General features: G+C 32.5%; 1 protein-coding gene across 2 annotated transcripts; it reads left to right on the plus strand.

Annotated features, from left to right (window-relative positions):
• The first annotated feature begins 3,177 nt into the window (after positions 1-3,177).
• On the plus strand, positions 3,178-16,477 carry LOC100779066 (glycogen phosphorylase 1). 2 transcript variants are annotated; one of them, XM_006594508.4, is made up of 22 exons: positions 3,182-4,057; positions 5,746-5,860; positions 6,628-6,728; positions 6,860-6,951; positions 7,640-7,775; positions 7,914-7,982; positions 8,144-8,245; positions 8,487-8,585; positions 9,275-9,385; positions 10,076-10,282; positions 10,696-10,803; positions 12,005-12,100; positions 12,194-12,250; positions 12,731-12,877; positions 12,981-13,040; positions 13,131-13,235; positions 13,698-13,859; positions 14,030-14,103; positions 15,040-15,163; positions 15,595-15,686; positions 15,838-15,958; positions 16,059-16,477. In XM_006594508.4, the coding sequence occupies exons 1-22, from the start codon at positions 3,380-3,382 to the stop codon at positions 16,209-16,211; spliced, it is 3,009 nt and encodes a 1,002-aa protein (XP_006594571.1). In that variant the 5' UTR covers positions 3,182-3,379; the 3' UTR covers positions 16,212-16,477. The 2 variants fall into 2 exon arrangements, 1 of the variants encoding a protein (XP_006594571.1); XR_005887947.1 differs by lacking the exons at positions 15,838-15,958; positions 16,059-16,477 and having other exon boundaries at positions 3,178-4,057; positions 15,048-15,163; positions 15,595-15,609.
• Positions 16,478-17,613: the final 1,136 nt, after the last annotated feature.

Genomic DNA, 17,613 nt, shown 5'->3' on the forward strand with positions numbered 1-17,613 from the left:
GTGTAAAGAATATTTCTTCTACCACAAACATTATCGTGAAAATCCCAACGGTGGGTGTGTACTAAAATAAGTTCCGAACCACACTTTCAAGTTTCACGACGATCCAACGGTTAACGAGTCTAGAATTATTGTTTTACTGAGATAGGTTTGAGTGTATGCAGGAGAGAGGGTTTTGGAAAAGAAAGAAGGTTAAACCGATTTGAGAGGAAGAGAGAGCGCAGAGACGTATCGTAAATGTAAAGAGTGACCTATTACATTTATAGGTAAGATACTGTAGTCTTTTTATTTACTCTATTTTTTTTATATAAAAAAGAACTTTATTTTATTTCCTATCAAATGAATAAATAAAATATCCTTTCTATTTTTCTTTAAATCATTATTTTAATTAATAAAGTTATTTCTCTTTATTTATTAATTAAAAAACCTCATCATTTTCTAAAACTTTATTTATTTTTAAATAAAAAATTATTTTAATTTATTTTACCAAAAATGAAGTGTTACAACTTTCATTCAAACAAAGAATAATGATCAATTAATATAATTATGCTAAAACAATAATACTTTAATCAGGTGGAAATAATCTTTTATTATCTGATTTGGAAGGGTGGATATGATAGCAAGAAAAAAGAGCGGTTGAGCAACAAACGATTATTTGTTGAGAACCATTATGCAATTGATTTATTTTTTATATATGTGGTAACACTGTCAATCTTTCCTGGATTTTTGTATGAAAACACTGGAGCACATTTGTTAAGCCGAGTGCATAATTTATGCTTGGTCTTTAGTTCAATTGCCTTTTGACATGACATGATATATATTTTTAATCTATTTTCTACACAGTTTTGGAGCAAACATTTTTTCACTTAACGTGATTAGAATGTAGTTCTCCACCCCAAGGGGGAAAAATGCAAAATAAGCATATGCTTAATAGATAGCCTATGACCATAGCCTTAATAACAATGAAATGAACGCTAAAATCTAATTATACTATAAATTATATATAATTTTATAGTAGAATTATTTACTTTTGTGAGGTTATTTCTCTTAATTCTTATCTTTAAACAAATGAGTAACCAACATGCTGATTGGAAATGGATAGAAATGTAATTATTTTTAAACTTACACATTTATCTGCTGTTTTATTGTGATTGTAAGGACTTTTTTCTTTCTTTCTTTCTCATTCCCCCTTTTCCCTTACATTATCTAATTTATTCTCTTTTTTTATATATAGAAAACACCTTGGAATAGAATGACATTAATTTGGAGCATAGCCTTTGTACATTCTTTGTAGCAATAAAATGCAAATTTTATTGCATAAGAATGCAAGGCGATACAAATAATGAAAGAGAAATTAATTTAGAACTTATGCTGCTGATACCTCATTCCAGTCCCAATTATCATAGGTAAAGCACACAACTGGAAGTTTCGTACATTTTCTCCGTTGGGCCCCAGTGATTTGATTCAAGGGAAGATCTTGAAATGTCAGAATTTTTTTTACTATCTTTTTCAGTTTTGCTTTTTTTTTTTAGTTCTTTTTTTCCTTTTTATATTTTTTGTTCTTTTCTGTTACCATTTTATTTCTATTTTTTTTAACGTTTCTATTCTTCTTTCTTTATGTTTTTGCTTTTATGTTTTTATATTTGGGGTTCTTTCACCCTTGGAGCTGTTTCTCAAGATAACCACAATGTTTTGGCAAGAAAGAAGCCCTTTTTGTGTGTGTGTGGGGGTAGAGTCCCAAATATCAAGAACAAGTTATTATCAATAGTTAGTTACAGAGATTGGAGCTTGGAAGGATAGGTATTTAGCTTAAATAGGAGGCGAGGTTGGAAAAATTAGTTAGTTTAGTGGTAGAGTTCTGGAGAGTTCTATGATTTGTCGTATTGCAAGGAAATTAATTGAGGAAGAAATTCAATACAATACGTCATTTACATTATTGGAATTGTTTATATTTATTATTTAAATTGGTTTGCATTGCTGATGGGCATTGTTAAAAACTTCTAAATGCTTGATTGTGGATTTATTTAACTCACTATTCTTTGATTATTTGCGTTTTTGAAGCAAGTTGTTTTATTTTGAATTGTGTTTGTTTTTTAGACAATAATCATAAAAATGTAATTCCTAAGCTAATTTATAGGTTCAGTTGGGGTCATTATATCAATAACACCAACCAATCTAACATATTTGTATGTTTTCTCAATGATTTTTACATACTTTCTTTAATCCTAAGATATATGTCCTAATTTAACATATTTGCATCAATTATTATTGCAACACTCTTAAAGTTTATTTATTAATCCAAATTCTAAGGTTTAACAAATAAATTTACTTCTTAATCAAGTCACAATTTTGTTACTAAAGAAAAAAAACAAATATAATGCAGTGTAACCCGGGTTAGAGTGAAGATTTGAACTCATAATCTTTCACTAGAAAATAAAATTGATTTCACTACCGGAATTTTGTGATAGATACGCATCGGTTGGAGATAGTGACCACTTGTGTTTTTTAGTCTAACTAGAGCAATGGGCCTGTTTTGCAGAGCACAAGAAATAGCACAGTGGCCCATTTTGAAAATGCAAGAGAAAAAAAAGTTAAAATGCAGAGCCACGTGTAAATTTGTAAAAAAAAAACCTATTAATCTCTCCTCTTGAATATATTAATGTCTTTGAATCTAAGTTTGTTGATTTTTATATAGTAATTATTTTAAAATTTATATATAATATACTTATTAGTATAAAAAATATTCTATACATAAAAATTAAACTTTAGACCTTATTTTATCCGGTTTTTTAATGCATAAAATAAAATATAAATATCATGATATTGACAGTATAATATTTTGTTATTATCAAATTATAAAATTTTTTTCTCTGTATATGTAATAAGACCGTAGACTTTTATAATAATAATTTTAAAAATTATAAAGGCAGATTTTGTAAAACTTTTTTTTACTTAACTAAAAACAGTGCATAAAAAATAAATTTAAACTTAAGAAATAAACATTTTCTTCCTCATTTTGATTTCTACAAATAGAAAAAATAAAAGTAAAAAACTAATAGTTTTTTATACATAAAAAATAAAGTATTTTATAATTTTATATTATATATCCAAAAATATAGTTTTAAGTTTGATCACGTGTTGAGGAGTGGGAAAGTATGAGTGCCATATCATAAGCATCTTGTGTCCTCTAATCGGAAAGGCAAACTCCTTCTAAAAGCAAGCAGGTGAGGTAGTTGTAAGCTGTAGTAACCCATCACGCTTCCCGCTATTATCTTTCTCTTTCTCATATCTTCCATTTGACTCATACCACACACACTCTGAACTCTCTCATGTCACCACTTCGCTAATTCTAAACCCTTCCTTCCTTCCTTCCCAAACCAAAATGCAAACCATTATTTCGTTCCCTCACCTCACTCCATTTCCGAATCAACTCTCTCCAGTTCCATTCCCTTCTCTCACACACTTCTCCTCGCTCTCCATCCCCCGTTCTCTCACCGTCGCTCACTGGAGAATTCTGCTGCGAGCTTCCACCAGCGAATCCATCTCCACCTCCACCTCCACCATCGCTGTTGACAACTCCGATTCCGCCGACTCCACCGCCTTTGTCATCCGTGCCCGCAACCAGATCGGCCTCCTCCAGGTCATCACCAGGGTCTTCAAGGTCCTCGGCCTCACGGTCGACCGTGCCACCGTTGAATTCGAGGGAGATTTCTTCGTCAAGACGTTCTTCGTCACCGACTCCCATGGCAACAAAATTGAGGACTCCGATAGCCTCCAGAGGATCAAGCGAGCCTTGGCGGAGGCCATCGCCGGCGAAGACGATGGCGGCAACGGCACGATCTCGGTGACGAGATCGGCGGCAAACCGGGGGATTGTAGTGCGGAGGCCTGGACTGGCGGAAGCGATCGGGGAGCGTCGCGCGAAAGCGGAGAGAATGTTCAGCTTAATGGACGGGTTTCTGAAGAACGACCCTCTCACTCTTCAAAAGGATATTCTGAATCATGTTGAGTACACCGTGGCCAGGTCACGCTTTAGCTTTGACGATTTTGAAGCGTATCAGGTGCGCTGCCTTTTAACTTTCAGCTTAATATACTTTGTAATTTGCTTTGCTGCATGTTGCGTGTGTAGTTCAAGTGTGGATAGGGGTATAGGAAAAGAGAATTTGTATGACAGAGAGATATGAACAGAGCAAAGAGTATGAGATAAGATTTTTTTGGTGGAAGACACACACACTCACTCCACGGGAAGTAATTCTGGGTGAGTCCGATAGGACCACTTAAAATACTAATAAGTAAGCTCTACCAAGGATTGCCAAGCATTGTGAGCGGCTCCCTTTAAGTATTTAAAATAGCTGCATAAACTCAAAGATAAGATGTATAATGTGATCGTGAGAGAAAGAGAAAAAAGAAATTGAATTATAGAGAAGCGTGAAAAGAGTTATATAATTAGAGAACAGAAAAAGGTATTGCTAATTGAGGCAATATGTTAATGATTAAATTCAATGTGATTTGTAGGAAAGGTTTATGGTACTCCACAAGTTTCGAAATGTCTTTTTAGAAGTTTTTTTTTTTTGCATAAACTTTGTAACATCCTAAGCCTATAACTTATTGAAACGCGATTAATTATGGGAACCTGTTTCAGTTAACCATGAATTAATGGTATGACAACAATTTATTTGATATGTGAATAGCGAAGTATTTAGATTATTTTATCTAATTCTCTAACCACTGGACAATGGTTATTGAATAAATAAATAAATCATTCAATTAAAAAAAAGAATAAATAAATAAGCAAAAGGTTTTAGTTAGAAATGTGATGGGGATACATTCATGACATTAAATATTACATTTATTGATAAAAAAATGCTTTATACTTTTCTTTTTGGTAAATGAAATTGCCCCCTCATTTTAAAAAAAAAACGAAATTTCCCCCCTTTAATTCCTCAGTCATTACCTTTGGGAAAGAAAATGGTTAGCAAAACCGTTTTTTCTTATCAAGTTTAGTAATCCACAATGTTTGAAACCTAATAAAAAATCCTCTCTAGGAATCCTAATAACTAGAAGTTTATGACAGGTAAGGTTTCCTTCAAGGCAAACAGGATCCTAAGTACACTCCTAAGGAAACAAAAATAGAAAGTATTTATTGGAAAAGAAAACATTTATTATATAAAAAACAAGAAGATAATTTATACTCTCTTTTTTAAGCAATTATAATTATTTAATATGATATATTAAATGCTCTTTAACCAGCAGTCTTAGAGCATCCATTGGACCCTTTCCTTAAGTGAAAAATGCTGAGGGGATGAGGGGTGACAAGGTAATTTGATGATAGATGTGTCATTATGATATTCTTATTGGAGATTTTGTATCTGCAATAAACAGTTGAAGCCTTGAAGGAATACTTATACATGGCATATGTATATCTCAGTTGGTTGAGCAGAGTGTGTGAGTGTTGTAAACCACTTGGTACCGTGTTTATTCCTACAAATAAAAAATACATGGCTTATTGTTATTCATGCTTGCATTTTGTCCAACAAACTTTGTTGTAGAAGGAACTCAGTCTTCAGATATGAAAAGTTAAAGCTTATTCCACTAAATTTTATCTGTTTGACATCTTGAGATTGCACCCTTGAAGGTTATACAGGGCATATAGGGCATCAAATAATATATTAAAGTGTTTTGGTTGACTGTTGGTCATATTTTTAATGGCTATCAACAAAAAATTGATTTTGTTTGATGGTATTTGTAGGCTTTGTCACACAGTGTAAGAGACCGGTTGATTGAACGCTGGCATGATACTCATGTTTACGTCAAGAGAACAAAACCTAAGCGCCTCTACTTCCTTTCGCTTGAGTTTCTTATGGGTACTTAAAGTGACGTCCTAAAATTTGTTTGGCACGTTAACCTTTAATTCCTATTTATTTCATTCATCAAGTTAGTTTATATTTTTTTTTTACAAATATAAGTTTTGTCATCTATATGTGATAAAAAAAAAATATATTAAACTTTCTCTTGGAAAGTATCTCCTGTTTTAGGGGCTTTATATTTGCTGTTAATAATTAGGATTTTATTTGTATATTTTCTGACTTATTTTCCTTTCTTAGTTTTCTCAAATTAGTGAATGTCAATCATGTTTTATTACTCTGTCCCACTGAGGATTTCCTCAAGTGATTCAGAAATCTTTTTCCCTTTTCAAGTCTTTCCTTTCTTGTTAATTATTAATTAATTATGAAATTCTATATAACCAAATGAACTCATAGAATACAATACAACTGACATTCACCAATAACGTTAGTATTCTCTTGGATTAATTTTATGATAAGACATTTGGATTTCTCCAATTATACCATATTATAAAAATAAGATTTTTTAATTATATATTTATGTATATTATGTTGCATTCTGATATAAGTATCCATGCATTTTAGTACTCTGATGGTTTAAGCACGAAGGAAACTAAAGCAGTAAAAAATTCTTCTTAGATTTATGTCTTAGCAAAGTCAAACAATTAAATAAATTGATGCTGAACTGTTTCGTTCATCTGATGAATGGTTGTTCTTGTGAAAGTGTTCAATTGCTGCTGTTCTTGTTTCCAATTCTTAAGAACACATGTTTTTTTTTTCGATATCAGGTCGTTCCTTGTCAAATAGTGTCATCAATCTTGGCATCCAGGATCAATATGCAGAAGCCCTAAGCCAACTTGGATTTGAGTTTGAAGTTGTGGCAGAGCAGGTGTTATTAACGTTTAATTTTACCATTTTTTATTTTCCAGTTTATTGTTTTAGATTTATTATCTCAGAGTGAGCCTTCAATGGTGTTATTTTTATCCCCTTAATATACATGTATGTGACATCCATGACAAGGAAGGAGATGCCGCCTTAGGAAATGGTGGCCTTGCTCGTCTATCAGCATGCCAAATGGATTCTTTAGCAACTTTGGATTATCCTGCATGGGGGTACGGTGTGACCTTCTGATTTGTTGTAAATTTTATTAGTAGGTTTGATACAGTAATGTTTTCACCTTACTGTTTTCATTTTTTTAATGAATATTCTAAACGTAGGTATAGGCTGTGAGCTGTGAAGTTGGCCTTATAATCTTGGACATCTAATATTAAGTTTTTTGGCCACATTTAGTTGTTAAGAAGCCCCAAAGCCTTTCCAAGTCTCAACAGTATATACATTGTGTGCATTTATGGTGCTATTGTCAAATAAGAATGAAATTGTGTCTCAACAGCCTAGTTTCTATTTTATTGTCAACAAAACTGTATGAATTTGGAAGTTCTTACATTGTGTGCATTTATGGTGCTATTGTCAAACGTAGTTCACATTCTGAGTGTCTTATCCTAAAACTGTATGAATTTAGAAGTTCTTCTATTTATTGTCAACAATACTTTTTACCAGTTTCTGTACTAATTGTACTTCTGAAACCTTGAGTACCATAGAGGATTATGTCTTATTGATCAGTTAATTTTGCAGTGTTATTCTTATGTTCGTTTTAAGTTTCAACCTTCTTGATGATTCTGGAACTGTGCATGCAAACAGAAGTATACTTATTTTGCTCTTTGTTGTATAGAAAACAAATATGCCTCTTATTTAAAGATGGTGCTGTTAGCTGAATTTGTGGACTTGATCTTCACTTTGCAGTTATGGGCTGCGATATGAATATGGGCTGTTTCGTCAGATCATAGTGGATGGCTTTCAACATGAGCAACCTGATTATTGGCTGAACTATGGAAACCCTTGGGAGATAGAACGGATTCATGTAACATATGAAGTGAAGGTTTGCCAGGCTTCCATCTGTTATGCCTTTTGAATCATTTTATGGTTTCTGTTCATATTATTGCCTTTCTTTCACTTTATCACCATTCAACTGAAAATTACAAACTGATTGCATCTCTATGTTTTTCTGGATGATTAGTTCTATGGGACTGTTGAAGAGGTTGAGATGAATGGAGAAAAACATCAAGTTTGGGTCCCTGGAGAGACGGTAAGAGTAGTATTTTTAATTTGGTTTGTAATGATACTTTTTTCAAGAACATAATTTCAAATAATTTTAGATCTATGCCTACTGCTACCTGTGTTGCATTACTTTTAGACTTGTGGAATGTGCATAATGTTGATGAGGAACTTGTTCTTCCTGAATTACAGGTAGAAGCTGTGGCTTATGACAACCCAATACCTGGTTACGGGACAAGAAATACCATCAACCTTCGACTATGGGCGGCTAAACCTAGTAATAAATTTGATTTGGTAATTCCTTTCTTAAGAATAAATATCTGCTCCAAATTTGGGATAAATTATTTGCATGATGATATAATAATATAGGTTTACAATAAATTATTCAATTTAGGTCATTAATTCTGTATGTCATACCTTTTTCTGAGAGTGGTCTGCTGTAGTTCATTATTTTCAGTTTAGTTTGGCATATCTCTTTCTTTTATTTGGGCTTAGGGTGAGCTATTGAACCCTTTTTTCCTATTGATTTTTGTAGGAGGCCTATAACACTGGAGACTACATTAATTCTGTTGTCAACAGACAAAGGGCAGAAACTATAAGTAATGTTTTGTACCCTGATGACCGTAATCATCAGGTATGCCCTAATTATTATTTTTAAATTATGATGTAGTTGTTGCTATTATCTGTTCAGAACTTGGCACTTGCACTCTGTCTCTGTTGTTGATAATGAAAGCTAGCAGTGCCATATGTTTGGTTGTGGGTTTATGATTGTAAGAACCAGAGACTCCCATGTATAAAGCTTTACTTAGTAGAATCTTACATTGACCTTTTTGTGTCTTATGCAGTTGTTTTAAAATGATCTTTTATGTTGAAATTTCTCTGTTTTTTTATTGACTCAACATAATTGTTTATAGAATTGATTATCTGCCAAAAATTATGGGTGAAGCTTAGTGAAGGAACTTGGTTCCAATTGTTGAATGAACAGAGGTTTTTTTTTAATTATATTCTGCTTTTGTTCTCAAAGTTTTCCTTCATTAATGTGTGGTGTTGTGCATTACTTTGTTATGTTTCTCAAGCTTTCTTAATAATTCCTCGTATTCTATTTTAGTTTGTTTTAGTTGCCTCCCGCACAATATTGATTGCCTTGTATGGCGTAACAGTTGGTATAGAAACATTAGTGCATTACATTAGGAAGTTTATTTAGTCACTTGAATTTTTCACGAATAGGATAAATTTTGGCTTTGTAGTCATTTTGCCTCATTTTGAAGGATGAAGAGTATTCAATTCCTCTTATCACATTACCACTTTGAGTGTGTTTTTCAGGGGAAGGAGCTGAGATTGAAACAACAATATTTCTTTGTCTCAGCATCGTTACAAGACATCATCCGAAGGTTTAAAGAAGCACATAATAACTTTGATGAGTTGCCAGATAAGGTTCATTGTCAAATAATTTGTACTTTCACGTTTGGTTGTTAATTGGTATGGTGATTCCTAATCACTCTGTTGCAAGACTATCAATATGTAGTTTACATATTTTCTTAATGTTCCTGTCATGGTGAGAAGGTTCTGAAATTCGACTGACCATTCAAAGTTCCAGATTATCCCATGGCCATTTCTTGCTGTCACTGTTTTTTTTTTTTTTTGTAGTGATTCTGTTCCATTAGGATTTATGGAGTTTTCAGGTTATCCCAGGCTAGACATGGGTTATTCTGAGTTTTTAGGGAGAGAGAAAAGAAAAATGGAGAAAGAATGCTTTGGCAGTGTCCAGTGTTTACAGAATTATGAAGAATCTAAGGAGAGGATTCTCTTTTGAAGGGTTTCCCCTTCATAAATAGTTTCTCCTTGCTACAACAGAGCTAATGCTCGGTTTCCCACATGATAACAAAACAGAATTCCCACTCTTCTACCCTGCTAATTCCCTATCTCTACAACTTCATTTATCTAACTATTCTAACTAACTATCCTAACTAACCACTCTCCAGCCCTGTCAGATTTCTATCTGTTGTTCAGTATATGTTAAAGTGGATGAGTTAATATTTATTGTATGCATTAGATTATCACTAGTGACATAATTGAGTTCTCACTACTGTCTTGCAACTTAAGCTTTTCCTCTCCTATAATTAGGTTGCTCTCCATCTAAATGACACCCATCCATCTCTTTCAATTGCTGAAATTATGCGAATATTAGTTGATGAAGAACATCTGGTCTGGAATAAAGCATGGGACATTGCATGCAAAGTTTTCTCTTTTACAACTCACACAGTGGTAGCTGAAGGACTAGAGAAAATCCCTGTTGATCTGCTTGGCAGCCTTCTCCCTCGTCATTTACAAGTATGTTCATCAAGACACACTTCGATTTTATGTATTTTATGTAGTGTTTTACCTTACATATGCATTTCACCAGCAAATTGAGTGGCAGAAAACAGATACGTTTGATCCTTTTTTCACCTTTTATGTTTGGCCAAAGCATGGGAAAATTTGATTGCATTGTCCACTTATTTTTCTAGGAAGTTTTCCATGTTAAACCCTAAATTTCAGTAATTCAGAAAGGAAATGTTGATGAATCTAAATTGTTTTTGTTCTTTGTTCTCATAAAAGTACTTCTTTTTTTCTTAATTTTTTATTATAAAATAATTATATTTACCAAGTATTTTAATTGCCCTTTTCAGATTTTATATGAAATAAATTTTAAATTTTATTATAAAATAATTATATTTACCAAGTATTTTAATTGCCCTTTTCAGATTTTATATGAAATAAATTTTAAATTTATGGAAGAGTTGAAGAAAAAGATTGGTTTAGATTACAACCGGCTGTCCCGGATGTCAATTGTTGAAGAAGGTGCTGTGAAGGTACTCTAGAGCAATTTGTCAATGCTTAATCTGGTAATTATGGTAGGCTAGAATTTCTTTTTGCATGCGCTTATTTTTCTTACTATGAATATTGCAAGTTATGCAATTTGACTATCGGATAATAATGTCTAGCGTTATGTATAGTTGTATACTAATTCTTAAAAGAAAAACTTAATGAATTGAGGCTCTAATATCTGAAAGAAAGAATATGCACTCAAAGTTTGAGCTATTAGGAATTGAATAAGTTACATGGTAAGTCATAACAGATGCCAATTTACCATGTATTTCCATGGATCAGTGGTGGCTTCAATACCACAGCAGGTTCCCTCAGTTCAGGTAGGTGTGGGCAACTCACTAATGTTTCATTGGCAGCATCGTTCTATTTGAAAGTTTGGAAAACAACTAGCAGATATTAGTTTCTAGAGAAACCCAGAGAAACTGAGAGTAGAAAATTTAAGTGAAAGATTTCTAAATTGTATTGAATGAGTCAAATCTAGTGGTTTGGTTATAGAGATGATATTATACAAGGATTAACCTAACTATCATTGCAACTAACTATTTCAGGAGTATTAGGAAAAACCAAAGTTCCGCATTGGCTAGAGATAATGCCGAGATAGAGCATATAAGTGGGGGACAACCCTAACCTTACAAGCCGATTTTGTGGGGTTGGGTTAGATCCACAACCCACATTCTAAGATTAAGATGGTATCAGAGCCTATCCTAGATCCATTAAAGGATCACCCACCATATTGTCTACGCACTAAGCCCAAAAGTTTTGGGCATGAGGGGGTGTATTGGGAAAATCCAAGTCCAATGTCAACTAGAGATTAGGCTAAGATAGAGCATAAAAGTGGGGGGACAACCCTCACCCTATGAGCTAGCTTTTGGGATTGAGATAGGCCCATACTCACAATTCTAAGGAGTTACAACTAAAATGGAACTGAACTAACTGTTGACAGCATGCTGTAGAACTGGGCTCAAACACATTGAGCTTGGACCTGAGATGCAAAAATCTACTAGTAGGAGGGAGAGGCTTGGTGAGAGTCAGCCCGTTGATCCTGAACAGGGATGTGCAGAATTGACAGTTGTTTATTGAGCACCTTTTCTCTGACCAAAAACAAATCAATCTCCACATGTTTTGTTTAACGAATTGTATATTTACATCATAAATATTTTTTGTGATTATGTATTTTATTTGCAGAGCATTCGAATGGCCAACTTGTCAATTGTTGGCTCCCATGCTGTGAATGGTGTTTCAAAATTACATTTAGATACACTGAAAATGAATACATTTAAGGTATGAATTAATCATGCCAATCACTTCACTGTGCTTATCACCTTGGCTGATTTTGAAATCATAAAGCAATAAATTAGTGGTTCAACTTTGCAGGACTTCTATGAGCTATGGCCTGAAAAATTTCAATACAAGACAAATGGTGTAACCCAGGTAGAAAATCAGTTACTATTACAGTATGTATGTAATGCAACTGTTGTTCTCCAGCTATGTATGTATAGTTATATCAAATGGCGTAAGTAGCTTACTCTTGAATTTGGTGTATCTGTTGGAAGAGTTATCTTTCTTTATATAGATAATAGACATATAGAATTGTTGTTTGTGACTACTATAAAGGTTGTCAATACTCAATAGAAATACACAAATCTAGTTTCCCTATATGAAATTTCTTACCTCCTTGTGAGTTCCATTGTTGGAAGACTTGTGTATCTTGATTACTTCTTAAAGTGTTGTCATTGGCCATATAAGTTTAAGATGCTTCTTTTACAATTATTTGTACCTATTTCTCTTAAGAGTAAATTTTGTTTGTGGTACTTGACAATTGCAAGTTTGCAGCTATTGTTCATTAAAGAAATGTGTGATTATGTGTGGACTGTGCAACAACTAACAAGCCAGTGAATTGATATTTGTCAGCGTCGGTGGATTGTTGTGAGCAATCCCAGTTTATGTGCTCTTATATCAAAATGGCTAGGAACTGAGGCTTGGATTCGTAATGCCGACCTTCTGACAGGATTGAGAGATCTTGTTGACAATACTGATTTCCATCAAGAATGGAAAATGGTAATTTTTTAAGTTATATTTATTATTTGTAGAATCTCTTTAGATTAGGAGAAACTAGATATGATCTGCTCTGATATGTCTTTCTGCCCTTTTGATATTGTAGGTTAAAAAGGTCAATAAAATGAGGCTTGCTGAATACATCGAAACAATGAGTGGTGTGAAGGTTTTAGTGACATAATTTTACCTGAACTTTTCTTCTCTTTTTCATTACTACCATAGAAGTTATATTTTCTTATATCTTTCTTGATTGCAGGTCAGTTTGGATGCTATGTTTGATGTTCAGGTGAAGCGTATACATGAATACAAAAGACAATTGCTTAATATACTTGGAATAATCCATAGATATGATTGTATCAAGGTAAATGTGTGTTCTTTGGTGCTAAAAGATCTTATAAAATAATGCTAGTTTCAAGTAGCAAAATAATTTCTTTTTTCATTAAAATAAAAATATGTTGTTGTTCCTTTGTGTTGGGAAGAACTCAAGTTCCACATTGGCTAGAGATAAGGTCAAGATAGAGTATATAAGTGGAGGGCAATCCTCTCCCCATGAGCTAGCTTTTTGGGGTTGAGTTAGGCCCAAATTCACATTCTAAGACTTTGGAATTTAAAATCTTCTTTCACTAATTATTATGATCTTTTTTCTTTCTGCACTTGAGCAAGCAATTTTTTAGCTTAGCAACTATCCTAGAATCTGATACCCCCCTCAGTTATGGTTTAAATTCCTAATCATCACCTACATACATAATGATCATCACTTTCCACTTGGAGTTATACTGAGGAATCAACTACTATTTTGTATTTATTCATTGCTTTCTTGCAGAATATGGACAAGAATGACAGGAGGAAAGTTGTACCCCGTGTTTGCATAATTGGTGGGAAAGCAGCTCCTGGTTATGAAATTGCTAAGAAGATTATCAAACTTTCTCATGCTGTGGCAGAAAAAATCAATAATGACACTGATATTGGAGATCTTCTGAAATTGGCAAGTTTTAAGTCACAACTGTTCATTTGTGTTTTTTTTTTATCATCCTTGTTCTTTCTTTTTGTTAGCATTTCTCATTATATAGTACAATTCAGTATGGCAGTGTTAAGTATATTGTATTTTGTTTTTGGCATATCCTTTGTTGATCTATTTTTGTTGTTATTTTGTAGGTTTTTATCCCTGATTATAATGTCTCTGTTGCTGAATTGGTAATACCAGGGGCTGACCTTTCTCAACATTTAAGGTTTGCTAATTTAACGTTCGTTATAGTGCCTTTTTTAAGGCTTATTGATGTTACTAATGAGTAGCATATTAGTCTGCCTCATTTCTCATCATGCTTGATATGTGCCATGCTCATAATGAGCAAGAAAGAGTAGAAAGTTTCAAATAAAAGAGATATGGGTAGTGGGGGTCATATACAGCTGGAATAGCTATTGTGAAAGATGTATCTTTTGATAGAGTTGAATTTAAGTTATAACCAGTACATCACCGTCAGTTTGAGCAAGAACATGTATAGTCCCCCCACTGTTTCAAGACTGGATACAATCTTCATATTCTGTGTGATTTTTAGTCTTAGGCTGCATTTGATGTATATTGATGGACAACATGAGCACATGCAGAACAACATAGTACAAGAAGTTGATTCAGCACTTTTTTTTTCTGGTCTATTGTTTGGTGGTTGATACACAGCAGAGGTGGAGCAGGGGGTTGTGCTGGGTATGAGTTGAATATGAGCCCACTTGGGTTTGCTAGTTGTTTCCCATTATGTTGATGGGGTTTGGCCAAATTGATGTGTATTTTTACCTTTGAGTGGTATTGTGCATGGCACAAAAAGTTGTCACCTGATTTATTGAGTAACAAATATTTAGACTTGTGCTTCCTCTTTTGTTTTTTCATGTTTCATCTTTTTTTAAAATCAATCACGGAACAGGTATTTTTATGCTATCCAATTTTTCATCTTTTAGCAAATTAAGGTTTTTGTAATATTTTGTATTAATATATTCACATGCACCAATTACCACATGACCCATTGGGCTGTGGGCTTGAGAACCTTATTCTTGCTCAATGTTGTGCAATTTATATTTTTCATACCTTTTTCCCTTCTTTTTTTTAAAAAAAATTAGTTTTGAGAAGTGCAATACAAGTTTGTGACATGTTGACAGCAATAATTATCTTGTAGCACTGCAGGACATGAAGCTTCAGGAACTGGGAGCATGAAATTTATGATGAATGGATGTTTACTTTTAGCTACGGCAGATGGATCTACGATAGAAATAATTGAAGAAATAGGATCGGATAACTTGGTGAGTGATAACATACATGATGTTTTCATGTTTCTCAACACAAAATCAAAATGTGCTCTTATGAAAATTGAGAAAGTTTCTGAAATTTGAGAATCAAGTTGCTTTGGCATATTTCCTAATTTCTTTTCATCTATAAGATTCTGTCCGTAAATCTGATCGGGACATGTGCTGATCTGTACTCAGATAGTGCTTTTTTACATACCTATGTATCCTTTTTCCTAGAAGGCATAGAATCTTGTAGTTGGCTTGACTAAACTCAGCCTTGGCTTCATGATTGCCTACCTACAATTGCTCATGAGGAAATTTAATTTCATGCTCAAGCTTTATGAATAATTGTAATATCATATAATAATGGAGGCTTTCTTTGATGATGTTTGGAAACTTTTGTTAATATCCCACGTAACAGCTCCTAATGTCTACACTTGTTGCAGTTTCTCTTTGGTGCAAAAGTGCAGGAAGTTGCAGAACTGCGTGAAAAAGGATCTACTTTAAAAGTACCTCTACAATTTGCTCGCGTGTTAAGGTAAATAAATAAATAACTTCCATCTTGAAAGTATACGTGGATTATTAACAATTGCAGATAAAATTTCTGATCACAGTTCAATTTTTATTTTGTTAACCATTAATATATTATTATTCAATGACTAAAATTAAGTATACTAAAATACCATTAGGATGGTTCGAGATGGATATTTTGGTCATAAAGACTACTTCGAATCCTTATGTGACACGGTGGAAATTGGTAATGATTTCTATCTGCTTGGCCCTGATTTTGGCAGTTACCTTGAGGCACAGGTACTTTCGTTCTTTTTTTTTTTAGTCTCCTAACCATTTATATTACCATCAGTTTTTTTATTTAATATTGAAATTTAACCTTGATTAAATATGATAACAGGCTGCTGCCGATAAAGCATTTGTTGAACCAGAGAAGTGGATCAAGATGAGTATCCTTAGTGTTGCTGGCTCTGGGAGATTTAGCAGTGACAGAACCATTCAAGATTATGCAGAGAGGACATGGAAAATTGATCCCTGCCGATGCCCTCTCTGATCTCATTATTAGAAATTTTAGTTTTGTTTGGGGAGGCCAGAAGAAAAGGGACAATGAAAAATTGTAATATCTTGCTCATTTAGAATAATAAAATTTTGGTCATGACCCATGACAACAAAGTTCACTAGTCTAGCCCTGAAGTACATTTGCTTAATTTGTTGTCCCGTTACTTCGGGGAAAATTACTATTACTTCTGGTGATTGACTCACTGTATCTTAACCTACCTGACTGAAAATCGATATCGATACTAAAGTAATTTTCATTAATCTTGAGTCGCTGAAATGCAAGATTCGGTTGTGACATGTGAATAATGATTCATAATTGTTTATTTAAACTAGTATTTTGTCTGTTCATCGTACAAGGTAATATATATATATATATATATAATTAAAATTTAATATATTTAAATAAATAAATTATTAATCATTTTTTTAGAAAACTATTAAAATCTAATTTTAAAAAATGTAAGATAAAATAAGGTGCATTAAAAGATTTAGACGGTTAAGAATATTAAACATTAATATACAAAAAAAAAATCGAGGTACTTTAAAATAGTTGAGAATTTTTACTATTTGAAGGAGTAATATATGAAATATAAGTATTTTCAAAAACCAGAATAGAGAAGAAATGCAATATTGAGAGTGTTAAAGGACGGTGGGAGGAGTGAGACATAACTCTCCAAATTAATTATTCATTTATTCTAATTTACAATATAAAAAGTATATATATTTACTTACAAAAAACTTATTTCATTTACTCACAAATTATCTTATAAGTAATACTTATTCAAAAAGGATAATTTCTTTTTAATCAATAATGTAAAAATCTCTGTATAAAAAATAATGTAAAAATCTTTACTGTTTTTTAAGGTAGACTTCATATGCTTAAAGAAAGACTTTTTCATAACAAAAAAAAATTCGAACATAAAAAATATTTTTATTTTATTTTTGTATCCAACCTAAAAATAACTAATTTTAATAGGAAAAAACTTAGATACAATACCATAATATAATATTATTGATGTTGTTCTCCAATCAAATATAAAAAAAAAATCATTAAATATTATTTTTTAAAAATTATATAAATTTCATCTAATGGACATTTTTCTGCATTCCTTTTAAAAGTGAAAATATCTTTTACATCTTCACCTTTTATTTAAAACTTAGATGAAAAACTAGTAGCATGATGATTATTTTTTAAAAATATATATGCTATGTTATGGATTTTAAGACTAACTTATTAGTTTGCTAAAAAAATTTATGCTATAAGTTTCTTTTTTAAAAAATAAATTATAAGTTAGAAGTTAGAAGTTAAAAAATAAAAAACTTATAAATGAGTCCATAATAATATTATTATTTTAGGGTGAGTTTTCTTTCCTTAAAATAGTTTTTATTAAATAAAT

This window comes from Glycine max, chromosome 13, assembly GCF_000004515.6.
Source record: "Glycine max cultivar Williams 82 chromosome 13, Glycine_max_v4.0, whole genome shotgun sequence".
NCBI lineage: Eukaryota > Viridiplantae > Streptophyta > Magnoliopsida > Fabales > Fabaceae > Glycine > Glycine max.